Below are 17,986 nucleotides of genomic sequence, written 5' to 3'. Positions count from 1 at the left end.
TTTGTCTTCGCCATCTCGTTTTTGTCTTTGTAATTTTTGAAATCTCATTAAAAAAAAAATTGGGAAATCAGCTTCAGGTAGAAACAGTGTCATCGTTAATTAAGAAAGAGATGTTCTTAAATATCATAACTTTATGACACTCACTCGTTTATACTTTCTTGTTTATAAAAATAAAATTTATTCCGTAACAAAAAATTAACGTAAAAATTTCCAGCTTTCTTTTTCATTTTTTTTTTTAATATTTTGCAGTTGTTTAGCTCATTCAGTTGTGGTGTGGTGTGATGTGTGGTCTGTTTTTGACGATGTGGCCATTTTATTCCATATTCCACGATTTTTTCAATGAAGAAAATGAGCAACACCTCCATACAAAAAAAAATATATATATTAAAAATCAACGATAAGTCGCAGCTATTTTAAATTTGCACTTTATTTAAATTTATCGGGCTACAAAACACCATACTCAAATTATGTATTTCTAGGAAATTTAATTAAAAAGCTCGAAATTTTTACGAAAGTTTGTTGATCTGATGATGCGCAAAGATTGAACCTCGGATTTATACGGGTTTTGTTAATGTGTAAGCTAAAAGTTAAAAGTATAAGCTGCATTTTTATAAACAAATAATTAAAATTAAATAACTTTAAGATAAAAAACCAATCTTGTTAATATGTGCGTGTCGTAAAGTTGTGTTAAGCACTTGAAATACTATTAAAATGTCAAGTTTGAGTACTGAATTCAAAGAAGAGGTATTTTTATCCATTCATAATAACTTAAAAAAATTTGTTTGTTGAGAAGTGTGCCTGAAAATATGTACATACACATTTATATTAAAAGTGTAAAATATGTAAATGTACCCACATAAACTTTTCCATGAATACCATCAAATCATTGGTCTTGCAGGGAATCTATGTATGCATGTACGGAGTTGTGAAAAATGCATTAATTTTTTAATGCATCAAAGGTATTTAAATTAATAATGTTAATTTAAAAAATGAATGAATTAATTTTTGAAATTTAATGCAAATAAAATTTCAATGCATTAATTCTGAAAAGTTGAATGCTAATGAAACTGGTTTTCATTAAATTATCCAAGCTAGTGCTAATGAAGAAATCTTAATGCACTAAAACTTTTACTACTTTTGCTTGTTGGCATTATTAAAAACCATTCCATTTTTTTCTGTTGAAATATATGTAAGTAACCTCTTTTGGAAGGACTTAGAATAATGACTAACAGTTTTTCAGCTTCATTATATTATGTGTATTTGTTGAAAAATTCGTCTAAACATTGTTAGATGTCTTATCAAAATAAATGCAATGTGCATGCAACTCAGTGTGCTTTTGTAGATTTTTATGTTGATTGTTGATGCACACCGCTTACATATATTATGGGCCAAAAACGGAGAGAGAGACAATTTAGTAGCACATGTACACGACTGAAGACCTACTCTGATCTAAATCAATCAATAAACCGTTTTTTAGTTCCACTTGACAATGTGCTTTTACCTATTTAACGACAAATGCCATTGAACTTGATATAGTGAAAACCAGCCTTAACGTCTGTCACTATCTTTTTTTACCTTAAAATTCTACCCTCAACGCCAAAAAAGAATTTTTACTTCAAAATTAAATTTGTTAATGGGTTTTTAATGCTTTTTATAATTTTTATGCAATCAATTATTGCAATAGCATTCATTTATACATTGGCGGCCGCTGTGGTGTAGTGGTAAGCAGTGCGCGCTTCCACTCCGCAGCACATGGGTTCAAGCCCTGGTCAAAGCAACATCGCAAAAAAAATTTAGAAAAAAGGTTTTTTCTTGACTGCGGTCACCCCTCGGCAGGCAATGCTAAACTTTCGAGTGTATTTCTGCCATGAAAAACAACTTCTCATAAAAATACAATCGCCGTTCGGAGTCGGGGTACAACTGTAGGTCCCTCCCTACGCACGTACGCCGCAAATCGGAGGAGAAGCTCATATGTGTAAGCGCCAATCTATTATTATTATTAATGTTAAAGCAAAAAAAAATCGTTAGCATTATTTCTTCGGAATTAATGCATTGAAATATCCATTTTCATTAAATTTCGAAAACTAATGCATTAATTTTTTTCATTTACATTCAAATGCTATGCTTAAAAAAATTAATGTATTTTTCACAACTCTGGCATGTACTAAGACAACTTGAGTACAACTTACTGTCGAAAAGTACAGCTTTTGTTTAGATTTCGTACTGAAGGAACAATTTCATTTCCCAACACTGATACAGAATATAAACAAACACAGGGTTGCAAGGAAAAAAATTTGAACGAGCCCAAAGTTGGCTGTTGACCATGAACCAAAAATACAAGATCACGTAAGAACTCGACGTTGTATTTGTAACTGGTTTTGAGAAAAAAGTTTGCGAAAGCGGGTTCGTCAGCTGAGCGTTTGTTTACATCACAAGCACCACTATTTTACACTTTTATTCAAGTAAAGAAGAGTTAGTTCAACATGACAACACATTTTAAAGCATTTTGTTGTATCATTTTACCCAAATTGTGCGTTTAAAGTGGCTGACAATAATTTTGGCTAATTTTGGTTTTCGTTGTTTTCTTTGCTTTGTTTACATTTCGCTCGTTTTCCAGTGGAACAAGATGGCGTAGAACCCGCTAAAAAAAATCGACTTTTTTCACTCTCTTGTTCTTACGTGATCTTGTGTCTTTCGTTCATGGCTGTTGACCAAGAATGATAGAATACAAGATTGCGCCGTCCTGAGCGTTGACATTTGTGTACCACAAGTAAACAAAGAATAGAGCGAAAAGAAGAACGAGTTGAAACAGCCAAAGCAGTTCACTTTACTGCGAAAAACGTGTTTTAATTTTGCTAAATGCGAAAATATTGCATTTTTCACCTAATCTATTAGAGAACAGTGAACATTGTGGTGCACTTCATTGCTTTGCAATTGAGGCTGCTTCAGCAAACGTTTTAGTACACTCCATTGCTTTGCTATTAAGGCTGCTGCAGAAAACTGCAGCAGCGTCTCTGCTGGACTGATTAGTTAACTTGCTAATGGAGGCTGCGTGGAGCAGAAACCAAATATTGTGAGGAAATGCTGTTAATATAATAATAGAGAAACATTTCGGGAACGGCTTTGCCGTGCCCTATGTACACAAAATGCAACGATTCGTCCCAGCGCTACACTTGCATCTACGCTTCTTGCATCTTGACGGTTGTCGCAATTTAACACACAGCACTTCATTGTATTCATTGTATACGCAGTCTTCAACTCAAAAATCACTCACAAATTGCAAATTAACACGATTTAAACTGATTTTTCACTTATAATTCAACTTTCTCTTTCGTTGATTTGTAAACAAAGGTTTATTTACAAGTTACCACAACTGTCAAAATCGGTAAAACCAAAGTAGCGGTACCACTGACGGCGCCACCTTTGTTCGCTGCACCGTGGCTGTTGACCAACTTTGTTGAAAGCGATTAGTTGAAAGGCTGTTCGGACGAGGCGATTTTTGCTTTCAACTAAAAGTAGCCTGAAAAATCGCAGCGTGCGAATGCCCTATTACGTGTAGGCTGCCATCAACCAAAAATTTCTTTCGTTCATGGTAGGCTGCCACGTTTTTTGCTGTTAAGGTGAAATTAGTCAGAAACGCAGAACGTACACTTAAACGCAGTCTGTATACGCAGAAATTTGTCGATTACTGGAGGCCTGAGTGTTGCTTCCTACAGGGTGTCCACTCATCAATGCCTTTTCATAAACTTACCTTTTCAACTAAAATTTTTCATGCTATAATAGATCGTAGCTATATATAAACTACTTAGTTTTGAACAAAAAACCTTATTCAATAGTAAATTTTAAATCTTTTAAACGTATTTTGAATAGGATATTATAACTTTTTTACCATCTGCAAAACTGACGAATTGGCAACCATCTATAGAAGGAAGAAATCAGCTAACACGGAAAAATCTAAATTCCGCAGATTTCTGCGCTACGGGCTTCAACTACAGAAAAATTCCGCGGTGTTGAGTTTTCATTTACATGGCGCTCTGGTAAGACAGGTCGTGTCAGCAGCCTCGGATTTACGTACCGGTAGGTTTACGTTCTGCACTAATTTTACCTTTAGTAAGCCAATTAGCCCATAAAGTGTTGGCAGCTCTTTTTTACTGTCAGGTCATGTGTCAGGTTCACAAAGGACGAAATATCGTGCCGTTTGGTGTGTATTGTTGGTTATAAATAAGTACGAGTTTTAGTCATGAACCGGTAAATTTAGTTTTATGGTGCACAAAAATAATAGTTTGACCGTGTAATTTCTAAAGTGTAGCTGACGAGATTTCTATTCACAAGAAGTTAAACAAAATTTAACGGAAATTGTGCGAGAATATGGAAAAATCGCCTCGATGTAATTTGGAATTTGTGCGCGACGACGACTACGTTGAATATTTTATTTTCCAAATTTTGTCAGATAAGTTAACAAATATACAAGAAAGAAGTGTAGAGCTGGAGCAGCTCCGAGGGGAATTGTCTCTACTTGAAAAACAATGCATGGAAATCGTGAACAGACGGGTTGAAAGCTATGGCTATATTTGGCACAAAGATGAATTTAAATTACAAATGCGCACCGAGTGTGCGCAGGAACGACTGTTGAATAACGAGGTTAACAATAGCTCGCTTGGTTCTGTCGCAGGTGAGTAGCTTATTTTTATATTTTATTAACCATATCTATGTTAAAAAATTGTGTATATAAAAACAGCATTACCTCTACCCCCCCATCTGCATGGCATTTCACACTATGGAGAAAATATCGAAGATGAGTGGTTCATAGTCCACCTTTTATATGAGTTAACACGTGAGGTGCCAGGCTGCATTGCTCGTGTCATTGACGCTGATGGAGAGTTTCTCTTAGTTGAAGCTGCCGAGGCACTTCCAACGTGGGCCAATCCAGAAAGCTGCGAACAGAGAGTACGTAATCATAATTGATATTTCTTGAGTCATATATTAACTACAGATATTCTTAGGTTTACATAGCTGACGGCCACATGCATTTGGTTCAAAACTCACCATCTACTTCCTCAAAATTATTATCGGTTGGTGCAGCAGTTGAGAAAATAAGACAGAACCCCACTCTCTATCGTGTATCTAAGGAAATTCAAAATTGCATTAACGAACGTACGAAAGTTTTTAATGGAAGTAGTAATCCAGCAGCACATCGCCAGATAATGCGTTTACCTTTGGGTGTCGCAGCGCTACTTAAAACTCGTCCATCGTTGATTGCACCAGCTGTACGAGCTTTCTGTGAACGTGATGCTATTGACTTAAAGGTTTGCCGTTCAATGCGGTATTTCCCACCTGAGCAGTGTGTTCGAACCAATGTTCTATTCACTCGTTGTCTCTACGCTATGCTTATGCACACAAATTACAAGCCTGACAAGAAAGTTGGCTGGGTGCTAAGCAATACTACTAATACTAAAGAATATAAAGAGCAGATATTAGGCATACAAGTTGCGTGCGGTTTTGAAATTTTAGCCTCTCAGGCTAAATGTGCGAATCAAGATGAAAATGATCCGAATTGGCGTTCTTATGTTAAAAATTTAACGTCAAAAGGATATTTTCGAAACAACTTAGCGGGCTCAGAAGTGTATAAACGTCTGTGGAACGAAGCACGTACATATTTTACTAAAAATAATGACCGCTTTCGCATAACGCCATTAGTTGGATTAGAAATTTTAAATTTGCTACAGAATGTAGATATTTCGGCAGAAAATTTGTGCGATGAAGAAAACAATCTGGAGGTACGCAAAACTTCTATATTTTACTTTGTTAATATACTGTACTAATCCTATCCTTAGCCGAGTGATGCCGACGATTGGTTAAATATTAGTGCAGATCAGTTGGATGCAATGTTGATAGAACGATATGGTCCCAAAAAAATGCTTAACTCGAATGGTGACATAAATGCCGCTGAATTTACAAAAAATCTCGCTGATTTTCTTGATAAAGAATCTACATACGAAGGTATAGACGATGATGAAATTGAGGATTCAGATAGTGATTGTATCGAGGCGGAAACCAGTGCAACGCCTAAAAAGAATGACGACCCAAAAGTTAACCTTAAAAAAAATCATTCCATGCGTAAGGCTTGTAATCGGAACTCAGTTATTAATGAAACAGCAAACGCAAATCGAAACAATCAAGCCACTAACGTGGAAACTGAAGATAGCACACATGTACGAAATTTTTTGGATTTCGTTATTCCAGAAGACAAATGGGACTCTACTTCTGAAATGAGTGACTATGAAGATGATGATAAATTGGAGCACAATTTTGAATCAATGGCAAATTCCGACAAAAATATTGATAGTCATATCAAAAATTACATGGACCAAATGGATAAAGAACTTGCTAAGACCACTATTGGTCAAACATTTGAGAAAAATAGCTCTTTTACGGCTTCCAAAAACGCAGATGATTTCGATGACATCGAGTCATTTCAACCGATTAACATCAATGTAAACACTTTAAAGAACATAGTGGATAGCTACAAATCACAGTTGGGAGGATCGGGCCCAGTTTCGAATTTGCTGAGTGCAATGGGTGTGGGTATGTCAAATGCAGCACAACTCGACAGCGACGATGATGAAGCTGATGTTTTAAAAGAATCCAGGGTATAGGCTTAAGACTCGTAAATATGTATATACATAGGTATGGAAATGTACATATAAAGCGCTGGGATCTGAAATTTTTTTGCATCACTGTATTATTTATATGTGTCCAACTACGTCTTGATACGCCTTGGTCACTGGCACATATTTTATGTCGTGCATTCAATTCATATAGTTCTAGGATGTGCCCATTACATCCAAAAGTATCCTGTTATGCGAAGGCTTGTATTAAAGTAAATTTACGAACAATATTTTTTTTATTTTTCCATATATTGATAAAACCGTGTAATAATTTTGGTTGGAACAAGTGCAGAATACCTACATTTCACTACTTTGAACTTCAATAACACCAGCAATTATTATTTCCCCAATAAAAAATTATACTTTTCTGATCAGGACTAAATTTTAATCAGATAAATGTACGTATTCTGCACTTAATGCTGTTGTTCCCAGCTTCTACGTACTTTGAATTTCAATAACACCAGTAATTATTATTTTCCGCACAAAAAATTATACCGTTACGATCAGGATTAAGAGTCCTATCGATCCTAACATAAATTTTTTTAATTTGGGAATTGCAGGTATTCTACATTTAAGCTATTTTGGTTAAATATAGCCGTAATTATACGCTGAAATCTTAGTTTTCGATTAATCTTTAGAGGCAGGGACAAAATTTCCATAGTCTCTTCGTACATTCATTGGTTGATGCGGGCGCTCCTCACGACCATTGCCACCACGGAAGTTTCTGTCGGTGGGGTTATCGTTGTAAAGTCGGTTATGTCTGTACAATTGACCTCCGCCGACGCGAAATCCTCTGCCATGAGCATGATCTCGGCCGCGTTTATTCCAACCTCCGCGATTATATTTGCTGCCACCTCCATAACTGTTTCGTTGCCCAGAAGAACCGCGGTAGCTGTTGCTGGACCCAGAATAGCCCCAATTTTCAACTATCGGTGGGTCAGCGAGCGGTTTCGAGCAGTGATTATAAAAATCAGCGTCCTCGTCAGTAAAGCGATTCGAGAATTCCTCCTGGCATTCATCTAAGAACTCGATATCTTTCTCCGTTAGGCGGTTAATTTTACGATTAGGGTCGACCATCTTCAAAGGTTGAGTAAAGAAAATTCCACAATTTAGAAAATCCACAAGACTGCCAACTTCGCCCGCAACTACATTATTTTACATTAATAGCGAATAGAAAATCAAAGAAAACAGTGAAATCAGCTGTTCATGTACATTCACAATGACAGCAAAGTCAAGGCGTATTCATACTGCGGCAACACAAAGCGAACAACGAGAAATAGACAGAATGTTCGAGGAATGACGTAGAATGTTCCACAAAGAGAAACGTCAAGTAGGATGAACACTGCGAACAGCGAGAGAAAGAGAATGAGCGATGAAATTCAGAACGTCCGAGAGTTGCCATGAGTGCGAGCGCAGGTATAAAAGAGCCACCAAGAATGATAGAATACAAGATTGCGCCGATCAGAGAGGATTTATGAGAATAACTTTTGTGTGACGTCACACTCATGGGCGTGGCCAGGTAGGGGCAGAGGGGTGCTCGAGCCTCCCCCCCTAACTTTCAAATTTTCCTTATATCTATATAAAATAGTACCCTGAAATGCCAGCTTAATATGGTCGAGCCCCCCTAAATTTCATATCTATATTGTAATATATCATTTAGTTTATCAATTAAATTGCGCAAAATTTTTTAACAGGTGGCAATCCTGCTTTAAAATATTTTCGCCTGTGAGCCTTCTTTAAATTCTTTAGTTTTATACCCACATTGCAATATTTCATTTACTTTATTAATTTAACTGGGTTAAAACTTTTAAAATAGGCGGAAACCCTCCTAAAAAATATTTCCAGCAGTTATCTTTCTTAAATCTCTTTAATTTAATATCTATATTGTAATATATAATTACGTTTATCAATTAAATTGCGAAAAAATATTTAACAGGTGGCAACCCTCCTTTAAAATATTTTCGATTGTAAGCCTTCTTAAAACTCTTTAGCTTGACACCCATATGGCAATATTTTATTTATTTTATCAATTTGACTGAGTTAAAATTACCAAATAAGTGGCAACACTCTTCAAAAATATTTCTAGCAGTTATCTTTCTTAACCCTCTTTAATTTGATACCAATATTGTAATATTTCATTTATTTCATCAGTGTAATTTAGTTAAACTTTGAAACAGGTGGCAACCCTAACCCTACATATTTTCGGCTGTAAGCCTTCTTAACACTCTTTAATTTGATACCCACATTGCAATATTTCATTTGCTTAATCAATTTAACTGAGTTAAAATTCTCAAATAGGTGGCAACCCCCGTCAAAAATATTTCCAGCAGCTATCTTTCTTAAACCTCTCTAATGTGATACCCATATTACTATAATTTATTTATTTTATCAATATATTTGGGTTTACAAATTTTCAATAGCCGGCAACCCTCCAATTGTTTGCGATATCATTGGTTCTGATATTATACCGAACAATACAAAAAAAAATTATTCAAATCGGCTCAGAAGTTCTCGAGTTTTGACGACCGTGACATACGAACACAACATTTTTATTAATATAGATATAAGATATATGTAAGATGTATATCAGAAAATTAATAAGATGAAATTAAATTATTTGGGGTGTTCACAGTTCGTTCCAAATAGTGTCTCAAAATGTAGACGTCTACATTTTAAGACGTTTTCTAACCGTAAAATCTGTGGTGTTGTTGTTTCCCATACAAAATTGGAAAACGACGCCGTCTACATTTTGTCACACTCAAAGGTATGTTTTTTACGCGTCTACATTTTGCAACCTCGCAGCAGGGTTGCATTATGGCAATACTAATCACATTTTTTTTATTTATTGGGCACGTTTTCTGTATTTGCATTTAACTTGAGCGCAATTTCTGATGAAAAGAAACAAATCAAGGAAAAGAAATAACAAATATTACGAATTGCTAATTAAGTTAAATAATTACAATTTTTCAGAAACAAAATCGAAAGGCGACATATAAAAAATGCACGCAAGGAAGAAATGTCTGGCAACACCAGCAAAGTTTTGAGACGATTTTGCGACGGCTGCTAGAAAGGTGTGCTCACAGTTTAATGCTAAAGATGTCTCAAAATGTAGACGTCTACATTTTCAGACACAATTTGGAACGAACTGTGAACACCCCAATTGGTTGATTTCTAACCAAAACTATGAATGAACAGTAAAACACGCTTAAGTACCTCACGAAGAATGCCAGATTTTTGAGGTACTTAGGCGGTTTACGTACTTAAAAGAACCCGCTTAAGTACCTCGATGCGGATACTTAAGCGAACATAATTACTGATATAGTTACATCTTTTTGTTAACTTACATAAATATGTAAATCATTGAATAAAACATAAACATTTAATGAAGTATACGTATTTATGTAAGATTTTTCAATTAAAATATGCTGCCACTGAGATTCAAAGTATGTAAATATTTTAAGGAATTTTAAAAGAGCACTTAAAAGGGGAAAATTATAGGTAACATGGTAAATGGGGTACGAAAAATTGAGGTACTTAGGCGGGTTGGGTAAATAAGCGGGGAGGTACTTAAGGGAGGGATTTTCTTCATATTACATTCAAAAATTCGCATTGCATTTTTTGGCTACTTAAGCGGGTTAGGTACTTAACCGGGGGGTACTTAAGCGGGTTTCACTGTAACTCAATCGGCTAATGGTTTGCCGAACCGTAAACAAATGTTTACACATCCAATTTCACTCACACCTTTTTTTAAGAAGTTTCACTTCTATCATGTGTACGGTGTTACACACGCATTTTTTTTTTCATACAAAAGTATGTTTGACAATTTTCTTTTATATGGAGAATACTGCAAAAAAATTTACAAAAATTAACGGGATTTTATAGCAGCTTGAAACTAGCACTTCATTATACTAGAATTAAATGGTCTACAAAACTGCCTACCAAAATTCTGGATAAAAAGTTTGAAATTTTGGTGAAAATATGCAGAATTTTTTTAATTTTTGTACAAAGTTTGAAGTCTGAATTTATATAGTGTTTGTTGTATATCAGCTAGACTTTTATAAAATAAAAAATAATAAACATCACTCAAAATATCGCAATTATGTAATGCATGAACGAAAGACACAAGATCACGCGGGAAGGAAAGAAAGAAAAAAGTTATTTTCTAGTTGCCGAAATCTCGACGCCATCTTTGTTATAAGAAGTAAACAACGAAGAGAACGGAGAAAACCGCGAAATTGTTGAACGCATGAATAATCATTTTCATTATGAAAATTCTTCTATAAATCATGTCGTTGTGTTAAATTATTCTTTATCTTATGTGTACACACGTTGTCACAGGCGAAAATGAAGAAAATTGCAGTAAAAAGCTACCACCAAATTGTAAACAACAAAGAAATGTAAACAAACGGCTTATGTCAAAATCGTTAAACTTTTTTCCTAAATGCGATTCTAACGGGCTACTCTCCTGCCCGCGTGATCTTGTCTTTTTGGTTCATGTATGTGATGTACATAAATCTTATATATGTACATATATTTTTACACATACATATGCAAGACTTGCATTGCAAGTATGTACATCATAGGCAAGGCGTATTCAATAAGGTGGTATCGGTACGACAATAACAAAATGTTTTTGGAATCGATGAACTTACTCGAACAAGACGATGGTCGAAAACATATGATGAAACATCTTCTGGCGTGCCTTTGACAATCGTTAAGTTAGACGGAGGCTTCACATACGATATTTCACACATGGCTGGAATTCGTTAGCGGACAGAGCACACATTTACAAAATATTTATCGTTCTGCAGAACGTGCATGCATATTCGATTCCGATTTTATGGGTCGATTACGGAGGACAACCGAACTTCAGTGGGTTGGCCAGTGGCTGAAATGGTATTACCGATGGCAACTAGCAACTGAAAGCTGGTAACTGAGTTGCTTTATTGGCACGAACTAATCAAGGCTGTCATAGAATCCATCGTAGTCCGATTTTCCGTGAAATCTACGAAAATCCAATTAAATTCGAGTAGCTACGAACGCAGTGCTTGCTTTGAATACACATGTTCATAGCAGTTCAGATTCAGTGATCGCTTTTTTGTAGATTTTACGAAAAATCGGACTGCGATGGATTCCGCCACCAATATATTTTCTCCTTTGAAAAGATGTTGGAGAATCCCGGCAGCACAGCCCTATACCTACCCTATGCTCTTACGTGCATATGCTAAATTTCTCGTACCTAGCTAAAGTGCTTGACAAAGGCAGAAGGCTTATCTTCAACATTATAACTTAAAGTAAAAGAGTTAAAGATATGCAATAAAAGAATACAACAGAACCAAAAAATCTCAAAACTATTAACATAAAAAATTGCACGAATAAAATTCATAATTGAAAATAAAATAAAATATCGCAATTGTTTTTTATATGTACATACATATTTACAAAATGAATCTTAAAGCACCCACAGTAAGTCCTAAACATATAAACGACTAATAAGAAAAATAATAAATAACAGTAATGTGAACAAGTATGTCGAGAAATCTCTAAATAGTAGCGAAACTGTATCTGAATAATAACAAGTAATTTTGAGCAAAAAATACAACCGACTTTAATGCTCATTCAGGTCGTTCTGGTTACGTAGATCCGACTGTCCTCCCTTTTTTTTAAAAAGGTTAAAAAAATGAATACGTATTCTACAGAAATCAAGATACATATTTAAGGACTTTAAGTAAAACTAAACAAAGGAAAACTTGTTCGTGATATCTCGAGGTGTATCCATGATACAAAAATCTGAAGGTAAAACCGCTAAGAGGCAGCCTGAATATGTTTGAAGTTTGCTAACATTACAAAAATGTTTTCAAATTTCCAATCTCGCAAATACATTCTCATTTTCAGTCTCAAATAAATGAAAATTTCAATATTTTCATCTATTTGTTTTTTGTTTTACTTTTATTTGGAATTTGAGTTGCTCTCAAAATTTCAATTTTATAAAATAGACAAATTTCAAAAAATAAATGATGGCTGACGAATTGAGCAAGCGCTTTTACCTTTAAATATTTGTATCATGGGTGTAATAAACAAGGTGTTATTGACAACTCAGTATTATGTAAAAGATATAAACAAACGATTCAAAATGCATAAAATTTTTTTTTCAATTTGACTATAGGATGTTTCTTCTGAGAGCAATATCAAATTCAATCACACTTTGTTAAATACATTTTGATATCTACCAAGTAATATACTTCCTCTGTAAATATTCTATGAAGTGTTCCAAAATTTGCTCCGAGCGCGTTCATTGTTGATCATTTTATTTAAATAGTTTGTCATACAATTAATACTATAGTTTGATCGGAGTTAATATATTCTTCAGTAATTAATTATATTATATTAAAACATAAGCTTATAAGAAATTTTTTAGTCTTAACATTTATATCGTGTTCCAAAATTCGCTCCGAGCGCGTTCACTATTGGTCTTTTGATTCAAATATTGTTTGTCAAGCATTCAGTAGTGAAGTTTGTTCGGAGTTTATATATTCTTCAGTAATTAATCATATTACATTGAAATATAAACGTATAATATGGTAGAAAGTTAAAAATTATTTAGTTTTAATATGCATATTTCGCTCCGTGTTCCAAAATTCACTCCGAGTGCGTTCACTATTGATCATTTGATTTAAATAATTATTTGTCAAGCATTCAGTACTATAGTTTGATCGGAATATATATATTCTTAAATAATTGATCACATTTAATTAAAATATAAACATTTAATAGGGTACAAATTGTGTAATTATTTAGCTTTAACATGTATAGTCGGCCAGAGACAATTGCAGAAAACTGCAACTACTCGAGAACACTTACAATAAAAACAATGTAGATGATAGTAATAAATTTTATTATTAAAATTAGATCCATATATAAAACATTTTACATCATTTATTTGAAGTAAATCGGAATATATTTTTACATATAAGATAGTTTCCATTTAACTCATAAAGTACATATTTCACTACAAATATTTTTAAGATCATTTCGAATTGCAAAAATAGCGCTAATTAGTTGTATTGAAGTATGAAACATTTTATTACGTTCATGCTTACTTATAAAGCGCATAACAATATTTCTCTCGCCATTTATCCGATGTTAAAATTTTTCACCACATTATTTTGCTGCACAGCACCCTGAATGCGGCAAAATAGTTGCTCGCAACCCTCAAGTCCTTTATGGGGACCAAATTAACAGCCACAACAACAAAAACCTTTTCTACTGGTATACTGTGAGTTGGAGAATGATGTTGGATATCATGAACCAAAAATACAAGATCACGTAAGAACGCGACGTTGTATTTGTAACTGGTTTTGAGAAAAAAGTTTGCGAAAGCGGGTTCGTCAGCTGGGCGTTTGTTTACATCACAAGCACCACTATTTTACACTTTTATTCAAGTAAAGAAGAGTTAATTCAACATGACAACACATTTTAAAGCATTTTGTTGCATTATTTTACCTAAATTGTGCGTTTAAAGTGGCTGACAATAATTTTGGCTAATTTTGGTTTTCGTTGTTTTCTTTGCTTTGTTTACTTTTCGCTCGTTTTCCAGTGAAACAAGATGGCGTAGAACCCGCTAAAAAAATCGACTTTTTTCACTCTCTTGTTCTTGCGTGAGCTTGTGTCTTTCGTTCATGCCACGGACTAGTGAATCAAATTTCTAGTTCCTTGCTAGGTCTTTATCGCCAAAAAGGAACTAGTCCGATAGGAACTATATCCTGTCCAAAATCGGCGAAAAGTGGTACTTTTAAGAAACTAATTTTTTCAAATAACGCAGCGGAATTATCCTCCATGCTCCAACGATTTGCTGTAGCCATCTTTTCGAACTGGAGCGTAAAGACCTGGAAAGGAATAGTGCCGTCAAAGGATGGTGTCCTTACCTTGGGTGCGCACGTCGAAGTAGCCGGACGATTCAACTGTAAATAACGAAGACGGCCTTCCAACTATTCTACCTTTGCCTCGACTTTCTCCTGTCTCTCTTCGATTTTGTCCTGTATTCGTGTAATTTTTGCATCCTGTGCTTCCAGCTGGGATGATATACGTGTCTCTTCTTCCAGTAGCTGAGTTTCTAACCGGGATGACACCTGCGCTGATACCTCTGAAGATATACGTGTCTCCAGCGCTTGCAACTGGGATGACAGCTGTCATGACATCTGTGACATGCGTGTATCCTGTGCTTGCATCTGTGACGACAGCTGTGATGACATCTGTGACATGGCAGCCGATAACGTATTCATGTCTATAGCTGTTGATGAATTAAGAGTCTTTTGCTGTTCTTCAACCTTCTCTAGTGTCTGCTGCACATCCTTCGACGAACAAGCAGCTTCATCCTTCTGTTCATCCTTTGCGGATGCATCGTCGAGTTTACCCTGGAAGTCGTATTTGTCCACGTCGATACCTTCAGCTTCCATAGCCTCTCGCAGCCGTAATAGTAACTCCGCTTTTCTTCCGGAGGTTGCTAAATTTCGCTTCTACAACTCCTGTTTGAGTTTCTCAATCTTTAAGTCCTGAATTTTTGCCATTTTCGAAAGTTTATCCTTCGGGATTTATTTAACAATCCCACTTCTGGCACCAATTGTTACGATTATCCTCGAAACCTTGACAGGCTAACCTAATATTCGCGGCTTGCGTTTTGGTACGTTTGTTTTTTTGCGTCACCCGTAATTGACTTGCATGCCTTTGCATTTGATTTCATTGAGCGAAACGTCAAATCAAAATGTCACGCAGAACAAAAATTGGAAATTGAGTTAGCTTCATACGCACGCCGTTCAATTTCGGTTGATTTCATACAAGTTGCATGTGCATGAGAAATTTCTGACAATAATTGGCGGCGTGGGTGAATATTAGGTTTCTTAAGAAATTTGCTACGCTTTTTACTACGGTTTTCTAAAGTTTTTTGTGAAAAAAGAGCACAAGGCAACCCAGGTTTGCAACAGAAATATATGCCCGTTCCATTATTTCTTGAGGAAAGAGTGAGGCAACAGGCTGTGAGGTATAAAAAATGTCAAAATTCCTTGGACACACACGCGAAATAATGGCAATTTTTTCTTGACTGTTTTCTTAAGAGCTGGATACTAAGCTTTAACCTGTGAGGGATTTCCCAAATATCTTCCGGCTCGTTTCGCTGGATTGTTAAATAAATGCTCACGATGACCAAATTGTACTACAATTAACTTTATTGTACAACAAACAATATACAATACTTGCCAATACTTTAAAAACACTGTACAATACTTGTTAAAGCAATAACAACGCTTTATTAAACTTGTTAACACAATTAAACTTAAAGCTTGCTTATTCGCAACTCACTTATCTGCTCTCTTTACTTGTAGCTTGCTGACTTGTAACTCGTAACTAACCCAGCTCCGCTGTGTCGTTGCTCTTATATACCTGCGCTCGCACTTATGGCAACTCTAGAACGTTCTGAAGTTTATCGCTCATTCTCTTTCTCTCACCGTTCGCAGTGTTCATCCAACTTGACGTTTCTCTTTGTGGAACATTCTACGTCATTCCTCGAACATTCTGCATATTTCTCGTTGTTCGCTTCGCGTTGCCGCAGTATTCGCCACAGTATTATTTTCGTTTTTTATTGATTCTTTAGTTTTTTAATATAGCTCCATATATTTTTCGCCTGCTGTGATTTTTATTATAAAATCGATACTTCAATAAATAATGAAAACTTTTAATTAAAAATCGCGCAATCGATTTCAAAATTAAAAGCGCCGCAGGCGAAAACTTGTAATAAAAAATCAAAAATGGATCGATCTTTGTAAATTTTAATTGGAGATTATTCAATATTATCAAAATCACCCTCTACCAACTTAATTTTTACACATTTCGTCTGTTTTCTCTTAATTTGATAAAATACTTCTTCCTAGTTACGACTTAGTTGCAGCTGAAGCCGAAACTAAATTTTAAGTTGGTACTTATCCAGAAAAGTCGAAACTAAGGCGACGATGAATAGCTTTAGTTGTGACTTAGAATAGTTTCGACTTAGTTGAGTACTAAATATGACTATGGATATGCGCCATAATCTTTACCAGTTCAGCTTAATTTCCCAAAACGGAAACAGGCTTTGAAAAAAACAAAATATTGGGGAGTATAGAGGAGCCTTTTCAGATTCTAAATTTGAAGACCCCACCCTCCGGAGGCCTATAGTTTTTAAGTAACTCGCATTCAAAGTTGCAAAAAACACCGAACTCAACCTCACTCTTTCCCATGAACCAACGACTACAGATCAGCCATCGTTGTATTTGTAATCGATTTTCAGAAAAAAGTTTTCGTAGCGTTTTTGACGTTTTTCGGTTTTGTTTACACCGTCTTCTACCTCTTCGTAGTGATTTTTTAGCGATTGAATGTGTTTTCTGCAGCGATTTTAATTATAAATTTTGGTTTATTACATATTTATGATATAATATGAAGTGCTGTGTGATCGGAACAAGTTTGTGCGTATGTTTGGTTTGCCAAAAGGCGTAAATTTGCGTGAAAAGTGGGTGCACGTTTGTGGCCAGAACGTTGGCATTGAAAAATCGACCCGTGGTAATGATATGCGATTGTAAAACACTTTCAATCATGAAAACCATATTTTATGAACTTTTTTTGCTAATTGTCATCAAGTTTCACTTTGTATATTTTATAATAAATACCAATTTAATCGCACTCAATCACCGCGCCTTTTTCGTTTTCTTTGTTTGTTTCCATTCTTAGGCAGATGTCAAAAACACTCAGAAATATACTTTTTTCTTGCTTCTTTGATTAGGTGATCTTGTATTTTTGGTTCATGACTCTTTCCTTTGTACACCAATTGAACTGAAATGTCGGTGCTGCCATACATACCAAAAAATGCCAAAAAACGCAAAACGGAAGCAATAAAAAAATGCACATAATTATTGTTACGATTATCCTTGCACCCTCGTCCGGATTACCCAAATATGCTCGGGCTCGTATCGCTGGATTGTTAAATAAATGCTAACGTTGACCAAATTGTAGTACAATTAACTTTATTGTACAACAAACAATTTACAATACTTGCTAATACAGTAAAAAACACTTTACAATACTTGTTAAAGCAATAACAACGCTTTACTACTTGTTAACACAATTAAACTTATAGCTTGCTTATTCGCCACTCAATTCTCCGCTCACTTTACTTGTAGCTTGCTGACTTGTAACTTCGTAACTAACTCACCTCGTGGTGGCGGCGCCCTTATATACCTGCGCTGGCACTTATGGCAACTCTAGAACATTCTGAAGTTTATCGCTCATTCTCTTTC

General features: G+C 35.2%; 2 protein-coding genes across 2 annotated transcripts; one reads left to right on the top strand and one right to left on the bottom strand.

Annotated features, from left to right (window-relative positions):
* The first annotated feature begins 4,166 nt into the window (after window positions 1-4,166).
* LOC118749264 (protein ecdysoneless-like) lies at window positions 4,167-6,898 on the top strand. The gene is made up of 4 exons (XM_036484064.1): window positions 4,167-4,672; window positions 4,739-4,947; window positions 5,004-5,777; window positions 5,835-6,898. The coding sequence occupies exons 1-4, from the start codon at window positions 4,369-4,371 to the stop codon at window positions 6,654-6,656; spliced, it is 2,109 nt and encodes a 702-aa protein (XP_036339957.1). The 5' UTR covers window positions 4,167-4,368; the 3' UTR covers window positions 6,657-6,898.
* Window positions 6,882-7,838, bottom strand: LOC118749265 (RNA guanine-N7 methyltransferase activating subunit-like). Its single transcript, XM_036484065.1, has one exon. The coding sequence runs from the start codon at window positions 7,743-7,745 to the stop codon at window positions 7,296-7,298; it is 450 nt and encodes a 149-aa protein (XP_036339958.1). The 5' UTR covers window positions 7,746-7,838; the 3' UTR covers window positions 6,882-7,295.
* Between the last annotated feature and the right edge of the window lie 10,148 nt (window positions 7,839-17,986).

Source organism: Rhagoletis pomonella, unplaced genomic scaffold (genome assembly GCF_013731165.1).
Source record: "Rhagoletis pomonella isolate Grant_MI unplaced genomic scaffold, Rhpom_1.0 Rhpom_scaffold_00014, whole genome shotgun sequence".
Taxonomy (NCBI): Eukaryota; Metazoa; Arthropoda; class Insecta; order Diptera; family Tephritidae; genus Rhagoletis; species Rhagoletis pomonella.
Note: the sequence above shows the minus strand (reverse complement) of the source record. Positions and strands in the feature narration are given on the sequence as shown.

What these genes read in the sequence shown, in the direction of transcription:
- LOC118749264 (XM_036484064.1), top strand. Translation starts at nt 4,369, where the DNA reads ATGGAAAAATCGCCTCGATGTAATTTGGAATTTGTGCGCGACGACGAC. An exon ending in CTCGCTTGGTTCTGTCGCAG is followed by an intron (nt 4,673 to 4,738) that starts GTGAGTAGCTTA and finishes ATATAAAAACAG; the next exon opens with CATTACCTCTACCCCCCCAT. An exon ending in CAGAAAGCTGCGAACAGAGA is followed by an intron (nt 4,948 to 5,003) that starts GTACGTAATCAT and finishes AGATATTCTTAG; the next exon opens with GTTTACATAGCTGACGGCCA.
- LOC118749265 (XM_036484065.1), bottom strand. Translation starts at nt 7,745, where the DNA reads ATGGTCGACCCTAATCGTAAAATTAACCGCCTAACGGAGAAAGATATC.